General features: G+C 34.4%; 1 protein-coding gene across 1 annotated transcript in view; it reads right to left on the reverse strand.

Annotated features, from left to right (window-relative positions):
- Positions 1 to 892: 892 nt before the first annotated feature.
- The window catches only part of LOC106872355 (transcription factor SPT20 homolog), a 40,938-nt gene continuing 16,216 nt past the window's right edge, over positions 893 to 25,614 (reverse strand). The window contains exons 3-18 of the mRNA XM_089348766.1: positions 24,153 to 24,219; positions 21,794 to 21,949; positions 20,248 to 20,283; positions 18,675 to 18,713; positions 17,706 to 17,813; positions 17,182 to 17,375; positions 12,572 to 12,713; positions 11,102 to 11,158; positions 10,436 to 10,498; positions 8,953 to 9,098; positions 7,370 to 7,402; positions 6,847 to 7,009; positions 3,974 to 4,094; positions 2,401 to 2,503; positions 1,558 to 1,595; positions 893 to 1,173 (exon numbers count right to left, since the gene is read on the reverse strand). Of these exons, the coding sequence (XP_089204892.1) occupies positions 908 to 1,173; positions 1,558 to 1,595; positions 2,401 to 2,503; positions 3,974 to 4,094; positions 6,847 to 7,009; positions 7,370 to 7,402; positions 8,953 to 9,098; positions 10,436 to 10,498; positions 11,102 to 11,158; positions 12,572 to 12,713; positions 17,182 to 17,375; positions 17,706 to 17,813; positions 18,675 to 18,713; positions 20,248 to 20,283; positions 21,794 to 21,949; positions 24,153 to 24,219 (1,732 nt within the window). The 3' untranslated portion in view covers positions 893 to 907. The remainder of the gene's footprint in view (positions 1,174 to 1,557; positions 1,596 to 2,400; positions 2,504 to 3,973; positions 4,095 to 6,846; positions 7,010 to 7,369; positions 7,403 to 8,952; positions 9,099 to 10,435; positions 10,499 to 11,101; positions 11,159 to 12,571; positions 12,714 to 17,181; positions 17,376 to 17,705; positions 17,814 to 18,674; positions 18,714 to 20,247; positions 20,284 to 21,793; positions 21,950 to 24,152; positions 24,220 to 25,614) is intronic.

The raw sequence follows: 25,614 nt of genomic DNA on the forward strand, positions 1-25,614 counted from the left end.
GCTTTTTGAGTCGATGACCTAACGGTTTTATTCTGCAATTAACTTTATATATATATATATATATTTATTAATAAGGGTAGAAATTGATATTAATCAATTAGAACCAGTGGTCTAGCATATTAAAAAAATCTGAAGATTAAAATTATATTACATACAAAAATAAGAGGAATGACCAGCAAAAGTGGACTCCTATATGCTAGAAATAGATGCCGATTCGGCATTTATTTCTAGCATATAGGAGTCCACTTTTGCTGGTCATTCCTTTTATTTTTGTATATATATATATATATATATATATATATATATGTGTGTGTGTGTGTGTGTGTGTGTGTGTGTGTGTGTGTGTTTGATTAAATAATAAATTTACAGCACTGAAACTAATATTCCTCTAATTATTAGACTTCATAGTATGACTGTCCCTACCTCTTCATCCGATGAATTTACTTTGTTGACATTGTTCATCGACAGAATTTTTATACCTTTCAACTTTTCAGTCAAGTCCGCCTTTCTTCCAGTAACATACTGTCCATATAATCTTAAATATTTCTTTAACTCAGGCACAGTAAGTACTTCAATAGCTGAATCATCGAGCTGCTTTATATCCATGATAAGACGTAAAACAATAACAATAGCGTGGATAGTCTGCGGAAGTTTAATTGTCCACATGGAGCGCCACCTAGCCAAGGGAGATAACCTACTTATAGGAAAGCCCTATAGTGGGATCACAGGCTGGCTATGAGGAAGAGCAAACTTCAAAAGTAAGAAATGCATATGAATAGTTATAAGTATAAAATAAATTCCTCCCAATGCTCAAAAGGATCCCTAGCTTTTTTTACGTAGCTAATGCAATTAGCAGTGGTAGTGTTCTGCCAGCACAGTTTTCAGAGTAAGAACATAGGGGGAAGGTTCAGAGAGCTATTAATTCTGCTGGCAACAGGTAAAGTAGATTTAAATGATACTTACTGGTGATAAAGGCGGTTGCATTTGGGTTCGCTTGTTGCTGAAGTTGATTCTGAGGTACTACTGCAACTGAATCGGCTGTTGAACTTGAGCGTCGAATTTGGTTCAGAGGTGGAGGTGTGGGTGTTGGTGGGGGCGTCGGCGTTGGGGTCGGAGTCTTTTGGCTGCTCTGACCAGCAGATTGGTTCGATGGTGGGTTACTTGACTGCTGTGCTGTAGATAAATAAACAAACACATATACATGTATGTCTATATATATATATATATATATATATATATATATATATATATATATATATATATATATATATATATATATATATATATATATAGTTTAGCTGAGTCAGAGGTTAAAATAACTATCTAAGGGATAAAAGTATCCATTATACTACTGGTATATTACCTATGTTTAACCATGGGCATACATATGCAAGCACTCTGATGAAGCTCCATGTTTCAGATCGGTTTTATTACTAAATATGATAAATATTTTTAGTATATCAATGGCAATACCATACAACATTGGAAGCAGAAACAGCTGTTAGATGTCTAATGAAGATAAAAATTACATATTTTACAAGAATGAGAAATACTTACAAATATTGCTAGAGGCTGGACTTGGACTGGAGTTGGGTCTGGAAAAAAAAATGAAAGTGAGAGAAAAATATTGGTTTCAAATTTTGGCACAAGGCCAGTAATTTCAAGGGAGGGGTAAATCGATTAGATCAACTGCTATGTATTTTATTGACCCTAAAAGAATGAAAAGCAATGTTGACCTCAGAAAATTCAAACTCAGAATGTAAAGTGATAGAAAAATATTAATTTCAATTACATAAGGACTTCCAATCTGCAGGCAGATTACCTACATTCATGGCTTCCCCCCACCCCACCCCACCCCACCCACTTCCATGGATACTGATATCATCTTGTTACTTTAAAGTTGATTTCACATAATAATCCTCAGGAGCTTCAATTCAGACCATGCTTTTAAATATGATCAGTTAGCGATTTCTACAGGAAAGTTTTTGGATGAGTAGAGAATAAATAGTAACATTTCATATACCTTATTGAAGATTACAATTAATCTAATAAAGCCTATCTCTTTCCAAATTATTAACCATAACAGAATGTGTATGTACAGAGAGTATATGTGTGCAATGACAGTCTGAGTGTACGTGTCATAGTAGAGTGTGTGATGGCAAAGAGTATACATGTGTGAAAGCAGAGTATATATATGTAATTTCAGATTATATATGTGTAATAGACAGAGTAAAATATGTTTGAGGATAGAAGGTATACATGTGTCTAATGACAAAGAGTAAAAGTATATGTAAATGAAGGGAGAATATACCAGATAGCAAGCAGTATACATGTATCTGGTCATGGTGAGTTAGAATGTCTAAAAGTAAACAAAAACATAAGAATAAAAATCTTACTTACAGTACATGTTGCCGTATCTTTTGTGGCTGATTACTGTGGGATTGAACTTGCGATGAAGCTGAGTGTTGTGTGGATGAAAGAGTACTAGATCCAATACCAGGACCTAGAAAAGACAATAGAAACAAGAGTTTATTTAATATTATGAATCATGACTAATATTAATGTGACATTAATGACTACAAAGCCATGAGTTTAAATACAATCACATTGCTGTAAGTTAGCATTTAGAAAAGTCGGTTGAAAACACTTCACATTTGTTAGCTTCTGTCACTTCTACGTATGTAAACTATGGCTCAGAGCATGCCATTCATACATTTAATTCAATCAGAATTTCTAACCATCCCAACTTAATTGTGTGAAGAGAAAAATGATCAAGTAGATAAAGTATTGGAGTACCAGTTCAGATTTTGAATTCAAACCCATTTGAAGTCCCTATCATACATCCCTCTTATCACTATTATTCATGCCTTTTGTTCAGTAAAGAAATTGGCGGGTAAGCAGACATAAGTGGTTGTGAGATCCTTTTTTCTCAAATCAAGGACTTGGCTACCTCTTTTATGCTGGTACCATGGAAAAACTACCGAGTACACTCAGCAAAGTTTAAGGTTGAGGACCTTTTAGTCTTGTGAAGGATATGACACCTCTCTAGTGCTGGTGATTTGAAGAAAGCACCTTGTACATTCTGTAAAGTGGTTGGTATTAGGAAGAGTATCAAGTCATAGAAATCAAACCAAATATGAAATACATGAGTAAGATGTAGTTCTTTATCATCTCTAGGTGAGCAGTACCTCTATTATGACTCTGGTCATGGATTGTCCAAAACATCATGGAAAGCAGATGTAAAACGGTGATGATAATGTTGTTTACGACATTCTGTGTTAACATCTAAGGCAAGCTGAGCCACTAAAATTTAAATGTTTGCACTATAGATATAATGCACTGTCCTTAAAAGTATTAGATCCTCTAACCTTTCAGCTAATTGTCCTGTACCTTATCAACTGAATCTACCACCTTCTAGCAAATTATGCAAGAAGAGATTTATTTTCCATCTCTTATCTGCCTTAATATCATAAAACTGGAGCTAAGCACTGGCCTTTTGGGGTTCTTGGAGACATTTATATGGCAAACTACTGTGGTTCAATATGTTCCACATTTAACAGGCTTTTTCCTCTTGGATCACTTGGCATCTGAATAACGTCTACACTTGTACAGTATTCTCTCTTGCACACTACATCGGATTTTTCTTGTAAACAGTTTTTTTCTCAGTTCATCTGCGTCATTCATTACACATCCAGCAGAGCATACTTGCCTCATTTCTATTCACCCTTCACACACTTCATTTTAATTTCCATGTTCCACTACAGTGCGACATGACATAAGTTCATACCATTTGTTCTTCGTTGAATAGAGAATCCACTTGCTTTGTTGCCAACAGAAGCAATAGCTCCTTGAATTTTTTCCACCTTTGTCTTTAAGACAAAACAAGAGACACCATAATTTTGTATGTCAGTTAACTTCCAAAAAGCAGGTAGATTGGATTATCAGAAAATGAAAAGTTTTCACCATTACTTACTAACAGCTGTTGTGCTTGGGCTTATTGTGTTTTGTTGCAAACTATTAGTTGCCATTGTTACAGACACAGACAAATGTTGGGGATGTGTCTTTCGAGATGTTGAAACACCATTGCTTAAGTCCTTTGAAAGAAAAAGAAAAAATTCAATACACTAAATTAATAATTCTTTATTCACATGATGGAAGTAATTAAAAGTTTTGATGTTTCTTATTTCTGGAATATTTAGCAACAGATCCTAAAAGCAGCTTCCAATGAGGGATCAAAACTAGATCAAAGACAGGAGCCAATCCACAACATTTAACCCTTTCGTTACCATATTTCTAACCAAATTACACCCCTTATGTGTTTCAATTAATTTCTAACATAATCATAAATTTAGGCTGGTTTCATTAAACAACACTAACTTTTTTATTTATCAACATATTAATGTGATTTTTGGAAGATAAATTAACGAAAGGTTCTCAACCAATTCTATACCAAAATTTTTGTCGCAAAGTAACTTTAATTACAGGTAAATACAGGTAAATTCAACAAAATATAAAATTATTAAAATTTTTGTTCAAACATCGCTACAGAAAATGGGTTATTAGCTAATATTCAATTGGGTATACAACAAAATATTATTATAGAAGAGTTGTGCACATTACTGGATTTATTACTGTCTCTTTTGCCAGTATAAAATTAAAATCCAGAGCAGTACCCAGTATTTGATTCACAAATCTTTTCCAAACTTTGATCCCCCATTTTGTGCGCTTTCCTGGCATATACTGTTGAAAACGCACTCGGCCTTTATAGCCCACCATATCCTTATCTATAAACTGTTTTATATGTGCTTTGAACACAGTCAATGTGGGGTCTTATTTTAAATAAGGGATCAAAGTCTGGTTTTCCACGTACTGGTGTACTGCTCGTGTCTCTTACATGTAGATATTGAGTCAATTTTAAAAACCGTATCCTCGTCATTATACTTGAGACATATTCGTCGCCAAAGGGTTCATCACTACTCCAGTAATTTGTTATTCTAGGTAACTTTCTAATGCCCAAAATAATATTTATGGCAAAATATGCTTTAATTTCATTCAAGTTTATGGGAAACCTCAAACTATCCTTTTTTACGCTTTGTTTACATTTAGCGTAACGGTTTGTTTCCGCCGTAATCAATTCAAATAGGTACATCGGAAAAAGCAAAAAGAAATAGTCTAAAGCTTTACTCTCCTGGGTAAGACTGTGACTTGGTCCAGTTTCTTCAGAAAAATCACTGAAAGAAGGAGTTTTAAAATTTTCACTCCATTCAGGTACTAATTCATTCTCTTTATCGCTATCATCGGAGCTCTCGGATTCACTGCTTTCATTTTCGGAAAATGAAACCTCAGATTCATTATCAAATACCACGTGCTTTTTTTTTTTTTTGTTACAGTTAGATTTATCAAGGTCTTCAACGGAAAATCCTTCGAATTCTGACTCGCTGCTTGACAGAATAAAATTCGTATCCATTTTTTTGTCAGGATTACAAATTTTGAAAACACAACAGGAACAAATTTGGAAAAAAATCTCCCAAAATTCACAAAATTAAAAAAACACGTCGATTGTTGTACAAAACTATAGCTGAACTGTTTACACAAATAATCACGTGTTTTCACGAATGTACTAACGAGATTTGCTCAGATATTCTCATTTAAATATGAATAGGTGATTACGGGCGGTTTTGGGCGGCTTGGTCACATGAACCAAAATTTTTTTCGGGCGGCTTTGGGCGGTTTGGTAACGAAAGGGTTAATGACTCATTAAGGTGGTAAGCTGGCAGAACTATTAGCACACCAGATAAAATGCTTAACAGCATTTTGCTCATCTTTATGTTCTGAGTTAAAATCTTGCCAAGGTCAACTTTGCCTTTCACCCTTTTGGGGTCAATAAAATAAGTACCAGTTGAGAACTGGGGTCAATGTATTTGACCCTTGCCATAGAGCCTTGTGCCTATAGCAGAAAGGAATATTTAATGGCTCATAATCATATTTTATTTGAATGCATTTCCTCCTGAAGTTAGTTGGCATAAAAGTGCAAAGTTATGATCAATTAGCTGACCAGAAGTGCCAGAGGTTGTTGTACAGATGGATTTGCTATCATTAGGCAGAGATAAGACAAATTGAAAAGAGAAGAGATAGTAATATCTGGAACATCTGTTAGGCAGTTCATGAGAAATGACTCATATTCTGCACTATTGGTGTCAGTTAGGGAGAAGTAAAGATCCATGAAGAGTTGTGTGCACTGAAGTCACTTAGGATCATGACTTTAGAGAGAGATGAAGTGAATCTTCTCAATGTACATTGAGATATTCTAACAGCTGCATGTAGATGGTAGCATTGTAAAGTGATTGGCAGATGAACAGGGATGAACAATATTAGACTTGCCAAAGAGATAACAACTTCTCTCGTACTTGCGTCATGTTAAAATGCACTCATTATACCTCTGTAAAGTGGTTGACATTTGGAAGGGTAACAAACCATAGAAATATATGCTAAAAATAACTCCAAATAACAACTGTCTCAAATAGTGATGACTTGTCTAACCCCTGCCAACATTGAAAGTAAATGTATGATGATGACAATGGTTTCACACACATACACACTGCGTAATGTTCAAGTGTGTGGATAGTCTTACATCCATTTTTTTTCTTTAAGCTAGCATAGTTCTTCAAATTAGGACATTTGTATGCTTTTGTAATAGTTATCCTCACATCATAAATTCAACATAAGTAACCAGACAGTTTGTTATATGAAAAAAAAGAATTCAATAAAGAACAAAAATAAAATAGAAAGGAAAGTATTTAAAGTGCTAATAAATAAATGAGTAACCAAAGTAAATATGATTGGTACCTGGCTAACTGCCATTGCAACTGTGGACATAACATTGTTGCTTGAAGAAGGCTGAAGGTATGTAACCTTAGGTGAGTGACCAGGTTGACTGGTTGTAATCTTAATGTTGCTGGGGGTGTCATGCTTCTCGTTCATAAAGATCTTCTTAAATTGCTTGAAATACCTGACAAAGAAAAAACATAAAGATCAAATGTGTAAGCATCATAGTATAGCTAACTGAATGTTTAAAAGTGTCCTCTTCCATCCTGTCTCATACATCACTTACACTATATTTAACCTAGTCTGTGAACTGTAGCCACTTTGTTATGCTGTATGGAAGATCATGTTGTGTGGAAGGCCAAGTGGTAGTATCAATTTGTTGTATAGAGCATAGGGTATCAGTTTGTGTATATCATGTAGGTGTAGTGGCAGTTTGAATATATAGTATAGCAAATTGGGTACATTGTGATATGTGTCCCACACTAAATCTGAGTTTTTGTGCTTTATTAAAACTAACATTTCTTTAAATAAGAACATCACTTACTTGTCGACATCTTCTCTTGTGCCAAGGGAAAATCTTTAAAAATAAACAAACAAAAAACATCATTTGTTGTTTGAAAGAAATAGTCAAGAGGGTCATTTAGATTAGATTAACAGAAATAATTATATTTATTAGAATAAAACAATCTGTAGTTAATTAGAATTGTTAGGTTTTTAATAATTGAAACAAACAAAATTTTAAACCCACTTTAATAATTAAAACAAACAAAATTTTAAACCCATTTCCAATGCCAGTATATACCAAATTTGAACATTAGCATATAACAATATGCAAGTGTTCAAGTTTGAAATAATTACTTCATAAGTAACCACTTAAATGTGACTTGTTTTGATAACCAGCTATACTGAGGTAACGAGTATTTATATGCTTGTATAACAGCACAATACAATCTGCTGTTGTTATTGTGCTGTTATATAAGTATATAAGATTTGAACATGTATCTAATCAAAAACTTGGGAGTCTATCTACTTGACAGTACCTACCTCAAAAATTTGTAATCTTGTTCCTCATAGTATAAAGTATTGTTATTGAGTCACATACTGGAGTCAATTCATTTTATTATACACCTGGTCTACAAATTTGTAGCTTTATGATAATATTAAAAATCTTTACTATGATTTTTTATCATCTATGAAACTACTACAATCTACACTTCACATGAAGAGAGAATCCTTTTATTGCAAGCAATGGTAATAGCTCCCTGAACTTTTTCTACTTGTCTTAATCTGGCTACTACACCTTCAGACCGCCCACCTCCATTGCTAATTAAGTCACCTAAATAACAGAAGCTATCGGCGGCTACTTTGCCACATACAAATTTTTCCTTCTTTGTCAACCTGCCTGTGATTTCAAACTCCTACCTATTCCTTTTCTACATATCCAGTATAGCCCCTTCCTATAGCAAACACCTTACAGCATTAACCAATTATGTTACTACGAATTCGATGTAAAATGATCTCATAAATCTACAACCATGAATGATCATATTTTTAATACTAATACAAGTTTCTAAATTTTGTTTTTCCTTATGCCGGTGCTGCATAAAAGCACCTGTACCAGTGCATGTAAAATGCACTGGTACACTCTGTAAATTGGTTGACATTAAGAAGGGCATTCAGCTGTAGAAACCATTTCAAAACAAGACAATTGGAGCCCAGGCAGCACTCAAGCTGGCCAGCTCCAGCCAAACTGTCCAACCTATTCCAGCATGGGAAATGGACTTTGATGATGATTTTTACACAAATATAATATTCACAAAGTCAACTATTTTTGCCTGACATTGGTAAAAACAACCAAAAAAGGTTATGCATTCATAAAGCTTTTTAGCAAATTAAATCATTAATTAACAGTTTAAAGTTAAAAAATGTAATTAATTCTTATCACCAAATTTCTCAATAGCATATTTCTGCTTAAAGCTTTTCTTTTCTATATATAGAGAAATTATCCATCAACTCTGGTGAGTTGTTAATTGTAGAGCAAGATTAAATAACAGTCCTTGGGTGTCATATTAATTCTTGAGATTGGTTACATTGACCTTGTCACCACATAATTTCCAAGACGCTCACCTGCATTTCTTCTCTCCTGGACCACTTCCTTCTACATGTTCTCCAAAGTAAAATTCATCACTTGGTCTTTGTAAGAATGTGATACGAGCAATAACTGATTGTGTTCCAGCATTATCAGCTTCAAGAACATGCTCCTCCACAAATGTCTGAAATTATTTATCAAAAACATATTTAGATATACAACACACACACATTTAAAACAAGCATAAACATAAGAATCATTTAAGATAATAACATTTGTTTCAGAATTTGAGTGAAATAAAAATTAATAGGAAATTAAACACATGTCTTCAACAGGAAAATTAAACTTAGTAATTAAAAAATGATCCTGAGTTGCATTAAATTAAACTGTGTTTATTCTTGGTCCTTTTTACCTCTATCATAATTTTAAATTAAGGTGTGATTAACATATTATAAAGTGTTCACATAATGTGTAATTATATATACACATATAATTCAAATTACATATATGTACAAACCTCATTTTATGAACAAATACATATGTATGGACATATTTAGTCTTGCTGTGAAATTAGGCCCACATGGTTTTTGTGTTTTTTAGCAGCTTGGGATAAAGATCAACCTGATCTGTGTCATTGTTATCAGGATTCACTTATCTCTCTTTCCCAAATTGCTACTGATAATAACCTAATAACTGAAGGTTACTGATTAAAACATAAACAAACACACACACAAAGTAATTTACATGATGGTACAAGGTTAACAGTCAGTCAATAATTACTACAGTACCAATATAGAGTGGGTTATGAATAAATATATGGACTTATCCATTTGTATTTAATCTCACTGTAAAATTGGGCCCAGCAATACTAAATCACCATCATCATTTTTATATCCATTTTTTCCTTGCTTGCACGGATTGAATTAAATAAGATATTAATATGTATATTGTTATGCTAGTAATCACATAAGTCATGGCTTTCTGTTGGAGGAAGGCTTAAAAGCAATAAAAAGCTTTCTCTTCAAATAAATTTAATAATTTAAAAAATGAATTAGAAAGAAAAAAATAATACTTAAATGGTGATCACTTCAGATAAAAAACAAAAGCAAGAAAACTTGCCTCTCATGAAGTTAGCTATATCATTATGTGATAAAGTGTTTAAATATTTGACTACTTCACAGTGAGTCTTTCATGGTCTACCAATAGTGAGGGTTACTTCAACCACTACTTGACAGCATTGTGTTATGATATACCAGTCATTCCCACTACATGTCTATACTAATCTAGTCATCTCTTCTGCACACATCAATCAATGTGTTTGATTTCATCAAGTTTCTCGACTCACTTTTTCGGTGTTTCTGTAAGTTACTCAAGTCAACTATTTCAAAACAAAAGTTTTCTGCCACACAAAATACACTTCTTAGTCAAGCTATATTTACATAGTGTCTATAAATATTTCATAGATATAATATCATCAGCATAGCACTAAAAGTGTTGAAAAAAGAACAAACTAAAACTTACAAGATTGTTATCAGTGCATTTCTTTTCAGAGTTCTTTTCAACTCCTTGAACATACTTCTCCACCTATTTTCGGAATACAAAAAAGAAAAGTCATTAAAAAAGATTAATCCAAGTTCTTGAAACTGATAAAGTATGGTGCATGCCTTTGGGTTGGCATTTATACAATGGCAAAATTAATAAATAAGAATTCAGGGAAGAATTTACTAGCTTGTTGTTACTTTCTGTAGTGGCCAAAGAAAGAAATTGAATCTGACAGAACAGTTCTCCTCACCAATGATAATAGTTGTGAGCTGTGCCTCTTGCATTTACGCTTTGTGGTTTGACATAAGGGAATTAAAGGATATTTCTAGAGATACAGCACAATATTGGTGATAAGATAAGAGCCAAACAGTCTTTCTTTGGACAGTAATCAGTATCCTAATGAGTTGGTCAGATATTAATTTCAAAAGTTAATGAAATAATTTGAAAATATTCAATTACTGTCTAGATAAAGAAATATAGGAAATAACTATCTAAGAAATTAAAGAATATTGTTGCAATCTAAGGTTTTCTTGCATTCTATCATAGAATAAACAGGAATAAACAGAGGCAGCAGGATGTACAAATCTGAAATATTAGGTGAAAAAAAACAAAATATTCAACATGTTATAAATGGAAGTTGCTTACATCAAGTGACTGTGGTGGAGATAACTGCAATGTTCGATAATTCCGAGGATCTGGGATCTTGAAGTGAGACAGAAAATAACACAGTGAAATCTTTTTTATAGAGATAGTAAATAGACATAAAAGATGATAAACATCACCATCCTTTAACGCCCATTTTCCATGCTGGCATGGGTTGGACGGTTTAACTGGGGTCTGGGAAGCCAAGACAAGGAGGCTGCACCAGGCTTCAGTCTGATCTGGAAGAGTTTCTACAGCTGGATGCCCTTCCTAACACCAACCACTCCAAGAGTGTAGTGGGTGCTTCTTATGTGCCACCAGCACAGGGGCCAGAGGGGGCTGGCAACAACCACAATTGGTTGGTGCTTTTTACGCGCCACTGGTACAGAAGCCAGTCAAGGTGGCGCTGGCATCAGCCACATTCGGATGGTGCTTTTTATGTGCCACCAGCACAGGGATCACAACTACAATTTCCATTTGATTTTGGTTTTGATATACTTGACTCAATAGGTCTCCTCAAGCACGACATGTCACCCTATGATCCAATAGAAAAATAAAAATAATTGTAGAGTAGAAGCTAAGATTACAGCAGCAATTCCCAAACAGATTGTACACTTTTATGTATACAACTGCTTGCAGAGTTATATAAAGGTTACTTTATATAACTAAGTTAAAGGTAAAATTTATTTACAAAACCATTTATTACTCACAATAAGCTACACAGAAAGAGAGACAAGTTAAGAATTTAATTTTACAAATGTCTTTTAATTATTTCAATTTAATGTAGAATTTCTCAACCTTTCATCTAGCTATTTAATTAGTTGCTGAGTTAGGAATACATTTTTTATCTGAGCTGTTTGGACCCTTTTCTAAGATATCTTCATAAACTTTCAGTCACCCTTTATTCCTTCTCTATTGAAATCAGACAGCTGATAAGGCCAAATCAACCACTAGTCCCAACTAATTTCACTTACAACTCAAGCAAATTCTTCCATCTTAGTTTCATCTGTTACTAAGTTTGACAATTTTCATGATGATGATGGTGATGATGACTGCGATGGAAGTGCATGTGGTAATAAGGATATTGAAGCTGCTTATGATAACAAAGAGTGATAATTAGTTGTTGAAGATGGACTGAAGTCAATCTGTTTGGCTGATGTTAGCTGCAACTAACGAATAGACATTTCTGAATAACCCACAGTCAAGCACAACAGATGCCTCCTTCTTCAGACAAGTTGCAGACTACATTGCTGTCTCCACAATCTACTCAAGGAGAGCAGTCTAGGGTTAATTAAACAATAGTGAAGATGATAAAGATGGTCTTGCTGCTAATGGTATCTGAGAATCTGATGATGGTTTTGGTAGTGGTGATGCTAGCAATGTGGTTATTGACAGTAATCATAAAAAAATGAAAAAGATATTTTGCAATAATGAATTCTAACGGTGGTATTTTCCAACCTTAAATATACTTACTGGCTTCATAGTCGGATTTGTGTTTCCTTTCTTGGATCTTTTTTTGTTGATGAAGTCTAACAATCGCAGTTCTTTCGGTGCTGGTGCCTGTGCAAATTTCCTCTTTCGGTTCAAGGCCACCTGTGAGTGCTTTTGCACTGACCTGCAGCACAAAAAAAAAAAAAAGAGAGAGAAAAGATGTTTAGTAAAGAGACTATACAAATGTAGATATAGCCTTTTTTTTTTTTTTTCACAGTTTTATTTATACCATTATATTTCAGTTATTCTTTTTTTTTTAATGAAATTATCACAACAAAGGAGCACTGAAATAAAACCAGAGGAATGCCTGTTGAAAAAGTTATGGTATACTATGCACCATTTTTCTGCATTCAGTTTCTCAAAGAAGTGCAGCTGGACTTACACCAACATTCTCCACTATAAACAAATTGTAAGTGGAAGATGATTAGTCTAATAGTATGGTATGATTCTGGAAGCAGAACTAAAATTCTTCTACTGAACTTTTAGTTTCATAAGTCAAAATCATCAGGAGATTACATCATATATATATAAATATCGTTGTGGTATTCCGTCAGTTGCGGCGACGAGTACTCCAGTTGATCCAATCAACGGAACAACCTGCTCGTGAAATTGACGTGCAAGTAGCTGAGTACTTCACAGACACGTGTACCCTTAATGTAGTTCTCGGGGAGATTCAGCACAACACAGCGTGTGATAAGGCTGGCCCATTTGAAATACAGATGAAACAGGAAGACGGAGTGAGAGAAAGTTGTGGCGAAAGAGTACAACAGGGAGTCGCTACCACCCCTTGCCAGAGACTCATGGAGCTTTAGGTGTTTTCACTCAATAAACACTCACAATGCCCGCTCTGGGAATCGAAACCGCGATCCTACAACCGCGAGTCCACTGCCCTAACCACTGGGCCATTGCGCCTCCACACACACATATATCTATACTATATATAAAACAGGTGTGTGTGTAATCGCTTTTCACGTGAAAACGGCTTCACTATTTACTTCCATACTTGTGATACATAAATAATTTGACCTCGGATAAATGTTAGGCTCTTCATTTGATTTTTTTTATCTCTAATTAAAAATAAATAATATTGCTATATATTTAAGATTCACTTCTTTAAAAAGGTTTCTCAATGTCAACTTCCGGTACGGACGTGAAAAAACGGCGACGTTTCTCACTCTCTACTACGATCAATTACTGAAACACATATTTACGAAGTTCATAAATTTCAATATTCCGTACAAGATAGTTTTTAACGTGCTTTTATTTATACAATTTTTGGGCGTTCCATGTTCATTTCATATATTCTCTCTCTCTCTCTCTCTCTCTCATTCACACACTCCAGGTTTGATTTCGTTCTGAACTCGCACACTTCATTAATTTCCGTAAATAAATTTTCTATTATTTTTTTTTTTGGCACATGTGTGTTTCTGTATGTGTGTGAGTGAAGGGGTGTGTTGTGATGTCTACGTACATACATAAATACATATGCATACATCTTTTCTGTGTGTATATCTGCACGTGTGTGTGTGTGTGAGAGAGAGAGAGACAGACAGACAGACAGACAGACAGACAGACAGAGAGATGTTTCAGTGACTCTCTCTCTCACACATACGTACAAGAAATGTATGACTATTTATGTATGTACGTATAATTGTCGACACACCCCTTCACTGGCTCGGTCTCTCTCCGTTTCTGTCTCTCTCTGTCTGTCTGTCTGTCTCTCTCTCTCTCTCTCACACACACAGCGCACACGCGCATACACACGTGTGTCTTTGTAAATATGTTTGTATATATTTATGTATGTGTGTGTTTGTAAGAGACAGAGTGTGAATGAGTCAAGGGGTGTGTTGTCATATGCATCCATCATTTTTGGATGTATGTGTGCGTGTGTATGTGTGTGAGACAGAGTGAGAGAGCGGTGTGTATGTAGGGCTAGCAGAGGCACCCGGCGTTGCTAGGGAATGAAATTGTTGCTTATATACTTGAAGAAAAAAAGGCAAAATATGCTGTATAGAAATTTGAGAGGACATTCTGTAGATGGACTCTCAGATGAATGATGGCTGGGCGCCTCTCATGAATGGGAAAAATTGAAGATGTGCCAAAAAGCCTCATTGGTACTTGGAAACTTTTACGAAAATTAAAATGGGGATTAAATGAAAAAAATGATTTACGTGAATATCCTCACAAGAGTAATTGAAATAAATGGCGATTGTGGAATCCCCCCCACGCACGCGCGCGTGCATACACACGTGAGTCTATGTAAATATGTTTGTATACATTTATGTATGTGTGTGTTTGTAAGAGACAGAGTGTGCGTGAGAGAGAGAGGTTTGTTGTCATGTATACGTACATGCATAAATATACATACATCTTTGGATGTATGCATATGACAACACAGCTCTTGACTCACTCGCACTCTGTCTCTTACAAACACGCACGTGCGCGCATACACACGTGTGTCTTTGTAAATATGTTTGTATACATTTATGTATGTGTGTGTTTGTAAGAGACAGTGTGAGTGAGTCAAGGGGTGTGTGTGTGCGTGTGTATGTGTGTGAGACAGAGTGAGAGAGCGGTGTGTATGTAGTATTTACTCTCTCTCTCTCTCATACACACTCACACAAAATAGAGAGTGAAGCTTTTTGCCGTTGTTACGTCAATACCTGAAGTTGACATTGAGGAACCTTTTTAAAGAAGTGAATCTTAAATATAAAGCAATATTATTTATTTTTAATTAGAGATAAAAAAAATCAAATGAAGAGCCTAACATTTATCCGAGGTCAAATTATTCACACATCACAAGTATGGAAGCATTTGGTGAAGTCGATTACACACACATCTCTGTTTTATATATAACATAGATTTACTCTCTCTATCTCTCTCTCTCATACACACGCACACACACACAAAGATGTATGCATATTTATGCATGTACGTACACATGACAACAAACCTCTCTCTCACTCTGTCACACAAACACACACACACACACTTCCATTTCATCTGATGTGTGATACTGTGTGTGTGTGCGTGCACGTGCGTGTGTGCTTTCGTGCGTGCGTGAGGGGTTTCACAATCGCAATTTATTTCAATTACTCTTGTGAGGATATTCACGTAAATCATTTTTTTCATTTAAGCCACATTTTAATTTTCGTAAAAGTTTCCAAGTACCAATGAGGCTTTTTGGCGCATCTTCAATTTTCCAATTCATGAGAGGTGCCCAGTCATCATTCATCTGAGAGTCCATCTACAGAATGTCCTCAGAGTTCTATACAGCATATTTTGCTTTTTCCTTCCAGTATATAAGCAACAATTTCATTCCCGGGCAACGCCGGGTTGCTCTGCTAGTATAAAATAAATGAAGACTGGAGTAACTGGCATTACATTTATTCCATGGCTTACAATTGTCTCAACAACATACAGGTAACCATGATTGCTGTCTGAGGTAAATGTCTGGATTATCTGATCCCTTCTCATTTACTATATATATATGAAGGACTCTCCCACTGAAGACAATGTAAGAGTGTTCAGCTCTTGCTGAATAACCTGCACAAATGATTTGTTTATAGTGATCAAATGTTCGTGCTGCACATTAGCTCACTCTCTCCATCAAATTGACATTTTCTGAACAGATGCACGGGGTGCCACACATTAGGTGTCAAAGTGATCGCAATATAACATGAGATGAAGTGTTTTGCTCAAGAACAAATTACACCACCTGGTCTAGGAATTGAAATCATGATCTAGCAATCATGAGTGCAACACCCTAACCACTAGGCCATATGTCCTCACACACACATACATATAACATGTAATTTCACAAACAGCAGGCTGGTGTCAAAAAAAAAATAACCCACTCCATGAATGAACAACAGTAATAACAATAATGAAAAGAATTGTTGCTGGTTGAACATAATCTGGGCAAAAATCATTCATTACTAATTCCCTGGCCTCTGAGATATATTCTAGCCTCTGAGATATATTCTCAGTAGTAGTCACAGTATAATGGAGCTTAATCCAGCTTTCAAAATGTTGGAGAGTTGAGACCACTCCATCCCTTTGTAAAAACACAAGCCTTAGCTTACAGAAAAATTTTAGCTCAAAACTATAAACTATCTAAGATTACTGTAGCTTGAAGTCATTCAGTACTCTTGCTTGGCAAATTATCACAATACTTATTTTATATAAAATGAACTAAATTGTGCAAATTATGGGATGTTTGATTAAGTTGAAATCGAAAGAAAAATAAATAAAACTGAAAAAAAAAAATTTTAACGAAATTTAAATTGGAAGAAAAATTTCAGAAAAAAATCAGAAATTTGAATTTGAATCAATAAAAAAAATAGAACTTTTTTCATTGGATTTCAAACTATTTAATTTGAAAATTTCAAAAACATTTCAATTTTATGAATTTCAAATTGAAAACAGAAACAAAAAACATGTGTGTTTATTAATACAAATCAGTAAAAGGATCTTTTTTTAAATATATATTCTTTTATTGGATTCAGTTACTGTACAACCCCAGTATTTATTTCAATGCTGGTACTATTTTATTTAAACCTATTTATTAAGAGTGAGTGTTTAAGACATACCTTTTCAGATTGGGGTTATTGAATATTTTACTTTCATATTGTTGATGGTTGGTGGCAAAGAAGACAGAAGGATTCGGGTCAAGACATAAGGGTTCCTGAGTTGCCAGCAGAAGTTGGCTCTCCAGCTGAAAAATGTCTTCTTGAGTCCAACGGTGTCCATCATTGATCATACTGTTGATGTCACACAATAGCGACTAAAATGTGGAAGCAATAAATCCATCAGTTATTGAACAATCTTCACTGATTGAAGAAACAACAGATAAGAGATATGTAAGAAGATAAAGAGGTCTATCTACCTATATCTATAACTCTACAAGTGATAGATTTATAGATACAGGGAGATAGACATATCTATTGTCTTAATGTAGCAACTTATATGGGGGGAAAAACAAAATCCAATTTCTATATGTAATAAGTTAACAGCAACAGACCACATGGTGTTGAAAACAGGTAATTCTCTTGCAATTTTATAAATGAAACTAAAGAAACTATAAAGAGGAAAACTTGGTATATGTTTACAATACCTGCATAGTAGGTTTCAACATAATATATTCACTATCGTAACACCCATCAGTAGAACGTCTGTAATCTCGAACTTCAACAATTACACAGCCACTATAAAAAACATTCACCTGAAAAGGTAAAAAGAAAGATACTTTTTTATGATAAAAACAAATACAGGTCAATACCTGAATTATGTCCAGATTTTTGGAAAAAGGAACTTGTATTTTTCCACAAATATTTATGGTTTTGCTTGCTTTCAGGTTCCCTACACAGTAGTAAGGGAGCAGAAGCTTGATTTAAACATCTCCTTTATTGGATTTAAATACCGGTCTATCACAGATTTTGTCCCTGGAAGAAACTGAACACCACAGTGCAAGGTAACAGAACATTTGATAGCAATACAGTGTTACAGATGATTACAGTGGTTGAAGTAATTCATTGTGATGTCTATTCACATCTACATGTAGTAGGTTCATCATCATTTTCGTTTACGTCCACTCTTCCATGTTTACATGCATCAGACAAGATTAATTTGGGGCAGAGTTTTTCTACAGCTAGATGCCTTCTGACAACAACCCACAAATTTTTTCATGTAAGGTAATCTCCCAGTTCATTGAATGGCAAAAATCCCAGGCATGGTTAGAGAGAACTAGAAACAAACAACACTGAATAAGCCTCTTGTTTGCAAAGATTGTGCAACATGTTAAGTCATGTTAAGAAGCCCAGACGTACTTTTGTAGCAGACTACAAGCAAACAACATTGTTACACCATCATTAAGGCCATTGTTTACAACCAGCAAACATATATGAAGGCAAAAGAAAATATGAACTCACACAAACACAATTAACTCATGATTGTTTAGGGAAAGTTATTTTCAATATATTAAAATTTTATCCAGGGGAGATTGTTTCTCATCTATTTAACACTCCAGAAACCTGCGTTAATCAAGGTCCAAGAAACAATTAAAATTTTATTTAAATGCACTTACTTGAGCTTTTTCAAGGATGTCTACAAGTAAAGGAGGCAACTGAAAATAGATAAGATACAATATATTAGACATTTCTTCATCAAATATTAAAAAATCAGTTTGCATAATAATGTATAACATAAGGAACAAAAATAAAGTGAATTTTTTTAGATCATAATTCTTGAAGGATACCTTTCAATTATCATAGTTTTCACATCATTTTGATAACAGTATGTCCTTCCAACCACATACTACTCAATAAAGAATTAAAATGGTCTCTATTCTCAGCCAGAGAGGACTTATGTTTTGACTAGGTGCACCACAACAGTTGAAGCAAAATTCGAATATTTAACCAAGTTATTAATCAATAGTCCAATGCCTTTACATGCACTGGACCTTACACTATGCCTAGCTTTCAATATCCACAAGTTCAACTGACTGTACAGAATTATTTTATCACAACTTCACTACTTATCTCTAACTCATTTTTCAACCAGTCCAAAATCATATAACTCTTACATTTGCTTTGTTTCCACAATTTTATTCCCAAATTCTTCATTATAATGGAAGTTGTATGCAATCACTGACACATAAATCTTCCTCAACAAACTCACTATCATCTTTAAAACTTTAATGGCATAATGTCTACAATAAAAAACAATGCAGCCATGGCTAAAATGTTAGCCAGTTCTTTAACTAGTTACCTTAATGTCATATGTATACTTATGAAGAATTGACGAAGGCTACTCAACAATAATCACATGATCATCAATAAGTGCAGTTCATTCAATACTTACAGGCCATCTTTATAATCAATCCACACCACTTCCCTGTCTGAGGATATTTATTCCCACTCTGAGATAATTTCAATCCATTTCTATTCATATTATACATCCCTTTCAATCAAACTTACTGAACATTAACTAAGTTCAAACATTAATAGTTCTTAAATAATTTCACTGCTGTTCATTATCAACTATCTTACATACAAGTGACTTGTATCAGAAGACATACAGCACATAATATGGTGAGAGCCATGTAAGGAAAAAAATTCGAGGCTAGAGTGCAATGCATTGCATAAGTTACTGATTACCTGCAACACCAATGAGGATAGAATTCAGTACTTTCCTTGATACAGTAAATATTGTACCTAAGGCAAGTCATCCATTGCATAATCTAAAAATCTAGCATTACAGCTAATAAAACACTCAACTACACTGTGCTTTTACTATTTGTGATTTCGCCTATTTGAGAGTTCAATGTCTGTAATGCCAGTACAATACTTAAAGTAAAGGTAAAATTACCTTCTCAAGTCATGTCGACTCATAAGAGCTGGTTTCCCGGTTTTGTGGCATGTAAATTCCCCACCTGGATGGGACACTGGTCCGTCGCAAGATTACTCATTCTTGCCAGCTGAGTGGAGTGGAGCAACGTGAAATGAAATGTTTTGCTCAAGAACACAACATGTCACCTGGTCCAGGAATCAAAACCACAATCTTATGATCATGAGTCCAACACTCTAACCCATGCGCCTCCACCAGTACAATACTTGACCAAAATCAATTCAAAATAATAATATATTTTTGTAACAAACCTCAGAAGCATCAATATATCCTAATAACTCAGACTCCTGCAAAAAAGAAATAAATAAAATAAATCAATAATTTTACTCCATATAAATTTCTTTTGACAAAACATAAGTCGCATTTTGTAAAGAAAGGTATATTTGAGAGAAATGCTTCTCAACCTATTTGAGCATCAGTTATTTCCAATGCTTATTATTCTGTTCAATATTAATCACAATAAATTAAGTTGGTGAGCTGGCAGAATTGTTAGCACATCAGACAAAATACTTAGTGGCATTTCTCCAGACTCTTAACCTTCTATTTTAAGTTCAAATTCCACCAAGGCTGACTTAACTTTTCGTCTTTTTGAGGAGTCAAAATAAGTACCAGTTAAGCACTGAGGGGCAATATAATCAACTTGCCCCTCCCCTCAAAACTGCTGGCCTTGTGCCAAAATTAGAAAGAATATTAATCACAATAAAGTCATCAAAAATGTTAGCCAACTTAACAAAATCACAAAACTATAAATATAAAAATGACATGAGCTAACATACCTGACAGAAAATGTTATCTAAATTCTACATACACTGACATACCACACATAAACTAAATAGCTATGTGTGCCTATAAATGGATTTCACTCAACATTTTTTTCCCCATATTTACATTTCACTATTGTTTACAAATTATTTTCCATTTACTATTGTTTGCTTTCCTTTTGCCTATATCATGTTTATATTTTACAAAAATGCACACACAGTAAACTGTTTCAAACATTTGTTACAATAATTTGTCAATGCCCTCTTACCCAGTATACAATGGAATTTTAAAATATATTCTAATATCAACTTCTAAATAATTTAACCAAGTGCAGATTGGATAGAGTGCTCCCAGAATCAGGTGATCAGCATTGATCATTGGCCAGAACATAATAAGCAAAATCAGTTATTGCAAAGTATGCCATTTGATGCTCGACCAATTCTTCCAATCCACTAACCGGGACTGGAACTTTTTTTATTGATTTTGAGAAGATGAAAAGCAAAGTCAACTTCAGCAGGATTTAAAATCACAGTGTAAAGATATAGAAAGAACACTATAATGTGATCTATCCAATACTCTAATCATCACCATTATTTTAATGCCCACTTTCCCCATGTTTGCATGGGTTGGACAGAGTTTATTGAGGCAGATTTTCTATAGTTGGTTGCCCTTCCTGACACTAACCTTCACCTGTTTCCAAGCAAGGTAATATTTTGCCATGGTCAGAGATGTATTTACAGAATATAGGAAATGAATGTCATTTGTTTACAATCATTTGAGGTCTGAACTAGAAGACACAAACAATCGTGTGCATGTGCATGTGTGTGTGTGTGCATGCATGCATGCACGCACACACACACACACACACACACACACACACACATTATGTAGTCATACAGACATACACAAACACACAAGCATACATTCATGTCTTGATATATGGTAAAGCCAAAGAGGAAAGCAGCTTGAAAATTAACATAACAAAACACAAAGGATTATTTTAAAAAAATTTAATTCTATTGAAAATATACTTACTTCATATGGTAGCTTGATAGTCTCAGAATCAATACCATTTCGACCTTTTAGCATAAGGGTATAACCCTCATTGGCAGGATAGAGATTTAATACCAAGCAGTTAAGCCGGTCCCTTTTGACCAACTTGGGAAGTAAGTGAGTTGCATAGCAAAGTGGCTGCAAAACATATTTTTTTTAAAACGGGAAAATATGAAATTTTTGAAAATATAAAAATAAGAAAAAAATCAAGATATCTCTTTCAGATTCAATGGGGCTCATATGTATTTTTTATTTATTTCATCTCCAATTACGTTTTGATATCTAATTTTTGAATGTCTACATCATCACTTGTTGAACTTAAATTGGGAACCTTTATTTCAAGTGCTTGTACTTGTAGTTTAATGAATGAAAACCTTACTACTCTTTGTTTAGAAATAATCATCTCTTGTTTGAATTGTGCTTGAAACAATGTATATATTGAAGTATTAGTCATTACAGAATAATAGATCATTTAAAATATAGTGGTGTATGTATGTGTCCACATATGCATGCATAAATTATTTAATATATACTCAAAATATGAAAAGATTATCACCTTAATAATTCATCTCAGAACTTAGATATTATAGCTCAATTATCCACAATAAAATACAATAGGGCTTCAGAACCTTAGAAAACAACCTATTAAGGACACTAATTCACTTTATATTATATATTTCACTCACTACAAGCATTGGTTGACCAAGAGAAGGCATTTAACAGAGTACCACATTCTGTTGTTTGGTGGTCACAAGAAAACTAGTGCAGATAAAATCTTGAGACCCATGCAAGCTTTGTGCACAGGTGCTATCAGCAATGAGTCCATTGAAGAATTTAGGATGCATCTAATTGTCCATCGGGGTTCAGCTCTCATCACCATCACCTGTTTATTCTAGTTCCCCAAACAATAACAATTCAATACTGGATGTCTGTTGTAAAAGCATGATGGCCATGGCATGTAGAGAGTGAAAAAAGATCAGATAGCTATTGCTTTTATTGACAACAAAAAGTTTATCTTTCTGTACAAAGTGCAATGTTGTACGGTAGTAAGACATGAATGTGGAGGATGTGCAAAATCTGCAAAGAAATAAAGCAAGCATGCTCTGCTGGGTGCAAAATGTCAGCATACATGAACAACAGAATTCAATTAAACTGGGTGAGAAATTACGCATTGGAGGGGTTAGCTGTGATATCCAACTTATGTCAGCATAAAAGAACAGACATCAAATGATGAGTTTTTGTGGTTCTAGCCATCTTAGCAGTCAAAAGAATCTTTAGACAGCTTTTTCCAGTTTCTACACTTCTTTTGCAATTCTTCAATTTTATTCTCCAATAAGTGAGTTAAAGGTACAAAACAGTCATCATCAGCACAAGTGTCCTGCAAAAATCTCTCTATTTTCAATAACCAAAATGGGTAGATGAAGGTCATAGATGGAGCCTTAGAGAACACTCCTTTAAACACTCAATTCTTTCATGATTTCTCTAAAAAAAACATGTATTTAGATCTACCCCCATTATTTATGCTCTTTGTTTAAAGGTATTCTCTAGATCAGTGGTTCTCAACCAGGGCCCAAATGGCCCCTGAGGATCCATATAAGATTTTTGGAGGTTCATGCAACAAAATAGTAAAATGGAACAAAATAGTATTTTAAAGGCCTTTGAAAAATCTTTGCTTTAGATGTATGTATTGGTATGTATTGCAAGAAGCAGCTAAGTTTCTTTGTCTAACATTTTACAAAGTTCAAGCTACAGTTAACGTGTGAAAAATAAAACAGGAATTTTGAAAGAAGTTTCTATAAAATTAGTCTTTAACCCTTTCTATACCAACCTAGCTGAAACCGCCTCTGGCTCTGTAGTACAAATGTCTTGTTTTCATAAGTCGAATTAAAATCTTCCACCAAACCTTAGTCACAATTTATGTTCCTAACACTAGCTAAATGATAACTAAGTTATTTTACTAAATTCTTTATTATATTTAAAATTAATTAAAAGAAACACAAAACATCTCAAAATAAATACAGTAATGAAAGGGTTAAACATTGAATGGATATGGGAGGTCCACTAGAAAAAAATAGCAATCAAAGGGCTAACAAATGCAGCATACTTCTCTTGCATTTGTTTTCAATAACATAAACCCAAATTATATCCTGCTCAATTTCAATTGTTGCTGCTCTTATCTAGCAGATATAACATTCAATAATCTACTTTGATCATCTTAACTTAAGGTAAAAATTGTAGAAGTAACATACAAGCAACAGTAACCACAGAATGTGCTCTACAATAACACTCAATACTATTTGATTGTTTGTGAAAGAGCAAGTTAAAAGAAAAAAATACTTACATGATCTTCGGGTTGTCTGATACGTTCTTCTTGATACAATTCCCTTAGTCGTTGGTTCACAGATTTGCTGCAGAAAGAACACAATGATGAAAGAAGAAAATAGAAGATAAAAGAAAAAAAAGGGTGATGATTAAAAAAAAAAAAAACTATTAGATGGGAAAACTCCATAATAAAGCTTTATATAAACCAACTTTAGACCTTTTGGTGGAGTTATAAAATTCAGTTTCAACTCTCATTCTTCTTCCACCAATACCCTATGTGCCAACACCCACAACAGTACCCTTTCCTATGCAGATGATATCAACCTTCATTTCTCTCTAATCTCCCACAACCAAGTATCATCTATATGCAACCTTATCACCTCATACAGAACCTGTTTGACTGCACAAATAGAGATCTTGTAAACATTTTCTAATGAGATCATGTCTCCTTAAATAGCACGAAATCATAATTATTCAATCACTACACATATCAAGAAACCAACATATTAGCCAATTATCACTAAACATGAACAACATGCAACTTGAACCCTCAAAGCTACAACAAATGTTAAGCCTCCTCCCCACTGAGGATCAATGATGATGATTTCTTTTATCAAACACAAGGGCCCAAAATATAGAAGACAAGAGCAAAGGATGAACAACACAAAAGGTGGGGATTATATCAATCTAAAGGAACCAACAACAAAATTATAACAAAAGATTTGAAAATAGAATTCAGAAAAATAAAATCCCCAATGGCAGAGCAGTTCATCTAAGGCGAATCAAGGGAAACCTCCCACACAAAAAGGCCCAGATTACTCTGCCATCTCCAAAGTATCAAAAGTGCTCTCTTCAGTATCTTTCCTCCTGAATAGGAAAGCATACTTAGGATATGCTCTTTCAGACTCACCAGTCTTGCAACTCTCATCTACCTTTTGATAAACACACTAAAAGACAGCACCTCCCTCTCTACTATCATCTTCCTTTTCAAACGAAACTTGAAGAAGTTGATGAGAGCATGGCCAGAGAGGAAAGTGCCTATCTTCTAACCTGCCAAAATACTAAGTACTTTTGAAAGTTGTCCAAAGTCCCTGACCAGAAAGTCCTCTGGAAGGATGATCTCATCAATACCCAGAGTCAATCCATGACCATTGTCACTCATACCTTCAACTAATCTTTTATAGAAATTTGGAGTTGTTTTCCTGCTGATGGCTTTGCCCAACTGGAAAGTTCCTTGGTTTTCACTGACATCAACAACGTTACAGTGATCCACATATTTCTGCAGGTGCATCAGCACATGCCAGCCCATCATTAAGTATGACATCCCAAGACCACCATAGAGTAGGTGTGTTGACAGTAGATGGATTTCCTGACCAGGGGAACCTGATCCTTTTATAAGAAATAGAAAAGCAAGCACTCCAATCTGGCCAGATGTTTCTTGAGACAAAGTACAATGGTCAGAATAGTACACTGAGGCAACA

The sequence above is a fragment of the Octopus bimaculoides genome, chromosome 3 (assembly GCF_046866305.1).
Source record: "Octopus bimaculoides isolate indiv1 chromosome 3, ASM4686630v1, whole genome shotgun sequence".
NCBI classification, from domain to species: Eukaryota; Metazoa; Mollusca; class Cephalopoda; order Octopoda; family Octopodidae; genus Octopus; species Octopus bimaculoides.